The sequence below is a fragment of the Talpa europaea genome (genome assembly GCF_964194135.1).
Source record: "Talpa europaea genome assembly, chromosome: 10".
NCBI lineage: Eukaryota > Metazoa > Chordata > Mammalia > Eulipotyphla > Talpidae > Talpa > Talpa europaea.
The window spans coordinates 19,291,180-19,299,164 of NC_140077.1; the positions used below are offsets into that span (position 1 = coordinate 19,291,180).

Sequence of the window (7,985 nt, forward strand, 5' to 3'; positions counted from 1 at the left end):
TGGGGGGGGGGCAGCTGTCATCTCTGAGCTAGTTGAAGGGGGCATTACCATGAGCAAATACAGGCCATTACTCATCTGTGCCTCCCTGAGAAAGGCTCCTAATAAATTCAGAGCAGCCAAGTGACACACATCTCAATCTAGGCTAATCCGCTACATTAATGCCACCCCACATGGCAAGCATTAAGTCTCTGCTAATGGGGAAGAGATGGTGGAGGCAGATGGGCCCCTCCCACCCAGCTCTTAACCCCTGTTCCTCTGTCCCTCCCCTCCTCTAACCAACGGGCATCCAGAATTCTTGAATCCCACGAATGCCCTTTCTGTACTTCCTTACCCTACCTCAGAGGGGGCTTGGGACAGCCAACAGGAAAGGGGAGGCCTGAAGAGAGACCCAAGCAGGCTCCTGGGCAATGTCAGGTGACATTTAGAATATGGAGTAAAGGTAGCAAGATGGTTTTAAAAAGTTCACATCAGCTGCCAGGGCTGATCCTTGATGGGTGCCTGTATGAGAGTGGAGCAATGAGTGGTGAAAGGTGATGTGTGTCTGGGCATGCATAGAAGCAGGCAGGACCTGAATGCCGAGTGATTTCAAACTTGGTTTTTTTTTTTTAAAAAAGATTTTTATTTATTTATTTATTTATTTATTTATTTATTTATTTATTCAAACACTGGGTGCAGTCAGAAGCGCGGGAGGGTGAGAGAATTCACCAGAGCCAGAGCTGGGAGCAGAGCAGGCAGAAGGACCGAAGCACACTGCTGAGGGGAGCAGCAGGCGGCAGGAGAGTTCTGCGCGCCATGTGGGACCCTCCTCCGGTGTCAGGGGAGCAGCCAGGGATCAAACCGGCGCTGCAGAGGCTGCAGGCAGCTTTGCAACCTAGCACTCAACCACTGCGCCACCGGGGAGGCCCTCAAACTTGTTTTTATCCTGGAATGCTTTCTTCAAATGAGATCTCTCCAGAAAGCATAAAGAAAACAGAAAAAAGCAGGGCTGCCCTAGCTGAAGCTGACCCAAGTAAGACCTATCTAGAGTTCTATCCCTGCAGCTAGCCCTCAGTTAGACAGACCTGGTTCAAATTCCAGGGCTTACAAGATCTGTTACCTTAATTAATTTACTTCAAGTCTCAGTTTCCTCATCTGAAAAGGGGTGATAATACTTATTTTTTTTCCTTTTCTTTCTTTAGGTTTATTTATTTATGCATACAAGAGCTGGGGTGTAGGATAGCGGTATTGGGGGGGGGGTGTTAGAGGATTCACCAGAGACAGAGTGGGGAGCAGAACAGGCAGATTGACTGAAACACACTGCTGAGGGGAACAGCAGGTGAGACAGAAGAGGTCTTCTGTGCCTTGTGGGTAGCTCCCTGGCCGGGGATTGAACTTGTGCTGCAGTGGCTGCCGATAGCTACACAGTGCTGAGACTTAACCCCTTGCACCACCAGAGAGACTTTATTTTGATGCATTCTTGTGATGGGAGCAATAATGAGGTGAAGGGACATGTGAGCACTAATAACTGATAACAATGACTAGCCTTATGAGAAAAATATTATTCCTGGTTCAAAAATCAAATATGTCCTAAGGAGCATGAATAATAAATTGGGGCTGTGTCTCAGGTGTGTTTAGTTGAAGGGTAACTATGAGTTTATTAGGATATTGGGCATTCATGTGAAAGGAATTGACGTTTTTGAGAATTTGGTATAAGGGATGTAGTCTGCAACAGTGTGGTTTTCATAAATTCAATAAATATCCATTGAACATCAGCTGTTCATCAGACACAGGTGTAGGTACCTAACAGTAAAAAAAAAAAAATACACATGTGCACATAAACCTATGAGTATACACCTTTTCCTCCTTAGGCTGTTGTTTCCCTATTCTATCCAAGGGTACCCCACACAGGGGTAGCTTTACTTTTTTTAAATTTTATTTATTTATGCATGAAAGAGCTGGGGTGTAGGCCAGAGGTGGGGTGTGTGTGCGAGAGACAGATTGGGGAGCAGAACAGGCAGATCTACTGAAATACACTGCCGATGGGGAACAGCAGGAGAGATAGGAGAGGTCTCCTGTCCCATGTGGGTTAATTCCCTGGCCCAGGATAGGGATCCAACTTGTGCTGTCCCTTGCGCCACCAGGGAGGCCCAGGGGTAGCTTTATAGCCACGATTAAGAAAGGTGTAGCGATCTTGTGGAGAAACACTCCTGGGAACAGGCTAATCCTGAGGTTTCTATTCCCATTGACTTGGTCTGTGTCTTCTCTTCCCTCCTAAGGCCTTCCTCCATGGAGTTCGGCCTGCTCAGCGAGGCGGAGGCCCGCAGCCCTGCCCTCTCCTTATCAGATGCGGGCACTCCCCACCCCCCTCTTCCAGAACACGGCTGCAAGGGCCAAGAGCACAGCGGTGAGTTTGCTCCCTTCTGGGGTGGTGGTGAAGATAAGCTCAATTCCTATTGTGGGTGGCACCGGGAGCGGAAGCCGGGGTGAGAGTGAGGGATCGGTGAAGAATTCGCTCGGGACTGGGCGCCCTGTTACCTGTGCCTACCCGGGCCCCCAGACTCGGAGAAGGCCTCGGCTTCGCTGCCGGGTGGCTCCCCGGAGGATGGCTCCCTGAAAAAGAAGCAGCGGCGTCAGCGCACCCACTTCACCAGCCAGCAGCTGCAGGAGCTGGAGGCGACCTTCCAGAGGAACCGCTACCCCGACATGAGCACCCGGGAAGAGATCGCCGTGTGGACCAACCTCACCGAGGCCCGCGTGCGGGTACGACCGTCCCAGGCCCGCACCCCACCCGAGCCTCCCTCCCGCGGATCGCTCGGCGAGTGTCTGGGGAGCTAGCAGCCTGGGGCTTTGCCCTGCTCGCCCAACACACGGACCCAACACCCAAAGTCCCGCGTGGCCAACTTTCCACCAACCTCCACCTTCTGCCCCTATCACTCTAGGCCGCCTTTCTACGCCCCTGACATTGCCTCTCTGCCCTCCCCGACCCCGTCCTACTGTGTCCCCCCACACCCTGACACCACTGGCGCCATCCCGCCGCCCCCCGCGTCAGTTCCCCGCCTGCGCGTCTTCCCTCGCCCGCCGCTCCCGGCTGCGCGCATTCGCGTCTCCGGACGCCTCATCTTGGGGCTCTCCCGCGGGGCCCGGGCTGGGGCCGGGTGCCCCCCCCCCGTCACCCTGACCGGGCCCTGACCCCCACTCCCCACCCCCGCGCTGGGCCCTGACAGCCTTTCTCCCGCGCCCGCAGGTGTGGTTCAAGAACCGGCGCGCCAAGTGGCGAAAGCGCGAGCGCAGCCAACAGGCCGAGCTGTGCAAGGGCGGCTTCGCAGCGCCGCTCGGGGGGCTGGTGCCGCCCTACGAGGAGGTGTACCCCGGGTACTCGTACGGCAACTGGCCACCCAAGGCCCTGGGCCCACCGCTCGCCGCCAAGACCTTCCCGTTCGCCTTCAATTCGGTCAACGTGGGGCCCCTGGCTTCACAGCCCGTCTTCTCGCCGCCCAGCTCCATCGCCGCGTCCATGGTGCCCTCGGCTGCGGCTGCCCCGGGCACCGTGCCCGGGCCGGGGGCCCTGCAGGGCCTGGGCGGAGCGCCCCCCGGGCTGGCTCCGGCCGCGGTGTCCTCCGGGACCGTGTCGTGCCCTTACGCCTCCGCCGCCGCAGCAGCAGCAGCAGCCGCCTCCGCCCCCTACGTATATCGGGACCCGTGTAACTCGAGTTTGGCCAGCCTGAGGCTCAAGGCCAAGCAGCACGCCTCCTTTAGCTACCCCGCGGTGCCCGGGCCGCCCCCGGCCGCCAACCTCAGTCCGTGTCAGTACGCCGTGGAGCGGCCGGTATGAGCAGCCCCGCCCGTCGACCATCCCCGAGGGCGGGGGCGACAGTTCACAGCCTCCCCGGACTGGGGTCTTCTGGAATGGCTTGCCCCCGACCCAGGGTCCGGGAGGGGCGCGGGGGCAGGTGCGGGCTGGAGCGGGCTCAGGAGACAGCCTCCCCGCTCCCGGCCCTGAGGGAGGGGACTGGGCCCAAAACACAGTCCGCGCCCCTGGGACTAACTAAGGCCAGGAACAGGGACCAGCTCCCCGGGGGCCAACTCACCCTTGGCCTACCCCGCCTTCTCCAGATTCCCTCTCCCCCGTTTTCAAAGATAAATGAAATAAACGTGCGCGGACTGTCAAAGGCCTGATGATTCAGAGTTGCGGTTGAGCCTCTCCCTCAGCCTCTCCCATGACTCAAGGAGAGTTGGATATACATGGACTGGGAAGAGGTGCGGGTTCAGGCTTCTAGAACTTCAGTCCCCCCCAACTCCCGCAACACCAGAATGAGGGAGTCGGGGGATTGCTGGAGTTAAGGGGCGCACGTGAGGGTGCGTTTTTTGCTTCCGGCAAGGCTACTAGCTACTCGGTGGTGTCGGCCAAAGCTGGTGCTGCGGTGCCACCTCGTGGTCTCAGGGAGGAAAAGCAGAAGATCTAGTCTCACGAGCAAGGAAGCCTGCGACCTTAGATGAGTCACTCCGCCTTTCTACATCTGTTTCTCACTGTTCCTATGAGGGGCTTGGTCCTCTAACAGCAATAAAATTCTGGTCTGTAAAAGACATTTATGAAGTGCCTACCAGGCCTAGGATTCTTATTGAGTGTCTGTGTGTGTGCTTCTCATCCTTCCACACACCCTCTGCAGTCTCTCATCCCACTGCAAGCAGTCCTTTCCCGTCATAGCAGTCCTCTTCTTCTCCCACCCTCAAAAGTTCAAAAATATTGTTGTAATCTTTAATTTAAAAAATAGAGCAAGAAGAAGGAAGACTTCTGGATAGAAATATAAATAACTCGGCTCTGGGGATCCCTCTCAGTCCACCCTGGGCCCTCACATTAAAAGCAGTAACATCTAAATACTAGATCACATGCTCATCCCAGAGATGTTGCTTCTTCTCTGTCATAATTTCCTGCCATCTTGGGGCACACATCCGGTGGGGAAGCCATGCAGGGAGGCACTCTAGTCATTCTCCCAAACCCAGGCTCAGCCCTTTCCGGCCCTGGGGAGGAAAGAGCCCAGGGCGCCTTTTCTTCCAACCCTTCACTGACTCTTGGTCTTGGCTCTGTTCTTGGGCTTTATGTATGTTCTGATGAAGAAGTGGGCAAAGAGGACAAAATAGGTTGCATACAAAATGAAGGACCAGAAGACATCTTTCTCTGTGGTGTGGCATCCCTGTTTGTCTCTCCAGAGGTAAGCCAGGATGCTAGTAATGACTCCCACGACCATCTGCAGGATCTGCAGGCTGGTGATAAACATGGGAAATTTCTGGGGGCAGTTCACTTTGGCAGCCCTGAGAGTGTAGTAGGTATACATGATGGCATGCACGCCATAGTTCATGGTCATGAAACAGCCACCAGCAGGCATCTTGCTCTTGAATGCAAAGCTGGTGTACAATAGTACTGTGCTGTGGTGGTACCAGTGCACAAAGATGAGAGGCCGCTTACGGAGGATGATGAAGGCTGTGTCTCCTGGAAGATAGAGAGTCACAGCTAGCACACCATCCTGTGTTGGGATCACCCTTCATACTGGATGTGGAGGAAGTGGGGGATTCTCAGGGTGGGAAGAGGGGTCTTTGTGGCAGAGAATCTCACCCAAGGGGCTTGGGTGAAAGGTGCTATTAGGACCCAGCGGTGATAGGATTATCCATGTGGTGGGTGAGTGGAGGGGCTCTGAGGAGAGACGCAGTTCACCCTGCAGCAAATAAACAAAGCCTTGCCACTCACCAAGTTCAATGATCTTGCTGAGAACAAAGAGGCTAGACCAGAATCTGATTATGGAATTCTCGGCGAAGACAGAGAAGCACACAGATTGCTCTGGGCCCTCCATATGTATCAGGAGCCACATAAAGCCCCATGTCCTCACTGTCGCCAGGATACTGAAATGGAACAAAAGGAAGTGTGTAAGACTCATCCCATCCTTTCAACCTGGTCAGGTCACTGTCCCAAGCTCCTCCCCTCCCCCATCTTGGGGGGGTGGGGGAGATGAATCACAACTTCTGAGACCCTAGGGTCAATCCAACCAGCAGTGTAGAGGAAAAGAGGATGGAGAAAGACCAGGAAACACAGGAGGATGGGAAACTTGAGTCAGAGAATAGGAAGTTATTAGAAGGTTTTGGGAGAGGGTGTTTGGCACGGGGAGTATTAAGTGTAAGGAAATTTGCTGGAAGTACACAGATTCCTTGAGCACAAGAGAACTCACTAGAGTAGAGACTGCCAGCATGGGAAAGAAGAAAAGCAGGATAATAGAGGTAGAAGATGGAAATAGGGAAGGTGGGTTAGAGCTGAGATAATAGGATAGGAAGACAGTTGTAGGGCAACTTGAGAGTTGATGCAATTGAGGCTTCTAGAAAGCTTTAAGGAATCGAATGAGGGTCTGACATCTACAGATAAGCAGGTGTGGGGGAGGTGAGGCAGGGCGGGGGCATCTTACCTGAAGATGGCAAGGCTGAAAGACCAAAGGATGAGAGGCCTCTGCAGGTTGAAGCCCTTCCGTGCCTTCATGTAGTTCTGCCCCACAAAAATGAGCAGCAGGTAGATCACAACTACCGGGCATGAGACTGACCTAGCAGGCAGAAGCCAGAGGGGCATGGGTTCATGAGTTGGTGCTAGTTAGAGAAATGCCCACTCATCTTCCCAGGTAAGTGTTCTGGAGTCCCAGCTGGTACTAGCTGTGTGACCTTGGGAAAACTGCTTCCTCCACTAAACATCAGTTTCCTTATTTGTAAAAGGGAACTAATTCTCCTCTCCTGGCAGTGTTAATGTATATAAAGTTAGGACAAGAACTCTGTCCAAGGTATGTGAGATTACTGCTGTCTCAGTGGGGTTGAGGTTGGGATTAGGCCTGTGACTGGAAGCAACCCAGAGCCGGGGTTGTAAGAAAGTGGCAATAGCTTTTCCCGGCTGAGTTATGATGAACTGGCAACGAAGTCAATGCACACTCTGAGGAACTTGAAGGCAAAGCCAGAGAACAGGAGGAAATATCTGAAGAGCAACCCGGTTTTGCCTCCTTCACAGCAGGATGCTGAAGCATTTGGGAACAAAGTGATAAATGTGAAGGACCGTCTGCCACAGAGGACAGAAAAGAGTCCTCTATAAGATAGGCAGGAGCAGGAGTTGAAATCAACCCCATTCCTCAGCGACCAGTTCTCACTACACTCTTAACCTTTGGTTTTTGTCTCCTCCCACTTTCCTCTCTCCACCCACTCATTTCTGCCTTTCTTTCTTCCAGATACAGTCTCTTTCAGCGCCACACTGCTCGCACCTTCGACAACCAGGATGCGGAAAGCTATTTAAGAAAATCATTGCAGGTAGACAGTGTGGCCTCCGTTTCACAGCCGTCCTCTACCTCCCCTTCCCCAGGTCTCACCAGTATTTCTCCAAAAGGGGCCTCATGTCCTGCAGCAGCTCGAAGTCGTAAGGCTGCAATAGCCGCTCCATTTCCTCTGACAAATTCCTGGCTGTGGCCATTTCGCCCTGCAAAGGTCGAGGTCGCAAGCTTGGGGAATTTGGCGAGAGGTTAAGGAGCCTAAGGATGGAGCGAAGCTTGGAGCAGGACCGAATAGACCCAGGGCCAAAGGCACTCCCGGGCTGCGGGAGGACAGTTAGGTTCAGGCACGTGGGCTGCAGTCCTGGCAGCTTCACAGACGCCGCCCTGCAGTATATAGGGCAGAACCGTGAAGCCCGCGGCCGGGATAGCTCGCAGCCCCCTCCCCGCGGGGGGCGTTCATCCAATCTGGACCAATATTCGCCCCTGCCCCGCCCCTGAGCCTCGCACGCCCCGCCCCAAGTGCCCTAGAAGTCGCTCGCCACGCCCACTTCCCCTTCTTTTTCCTCCCGAAAGGCTACGCTTAGACTTTCACCTGCTTGGCTCAGCCACTCCCGACTTGCCAGGTGCCGGACAAGTCATCGTGCCCCTGGCACTGCTAACCATAGCCTTTAGCTCAGTTGCTTTAATCACGACCAAATGGCGATGAGGAAAAAGTGGTGT

General features: G+C 54.3%; 2 protein-coding genes across 2 annotated transcripts; one reads left to right on the forward strand and one right to left on the reverse strand.

The window, feature by feature from the left end:
* Positions 1-2,218: 2,218 nt before the first annotated feature.
* Positions 2,219-3,811, forward strand: PITX3 (paired like homeodomain 3; the record flags this gene model as incomplete). Its single annotated transcript, XM_084246259.1, has 3 exons — positions 2,219-2,383; positions 2,537-2,739; positions 3,224-3,811. The coding sequence occupies exons 1-3, from the start codon at positions 2,266-2,268 to the stop codon at positions 3,809-3,811; spliced, it is 909 nt and encodes a 302-aa protein (XP_084102385.1). The 5' UTR covers positions 2,219-2,265.
* A 1,228-nt stretch (positions 3,812-5,039) lies between these two features.
* Positions 5,040-7,465, reverse strand: ELOVL3 (ELOVL fatty acid elongase 3; the record flags this gene model as incomplete). The annotated part of the gene is made up of 4 exons (XM_084244392.1): positions 5,040-5,467; positions 5,723-5,874; positions 6,429-6,560; positions 7,365-7,465. 4 exons carry the CDS (start codon positions 7,463-7,465, stop codon positions 5,040-5,042), a joined length of 813 nt encoding a protein of 270 aa, XP_084100518.1.
* Positions 7,466-7,985: the final 520 nt, after the last annotated feature.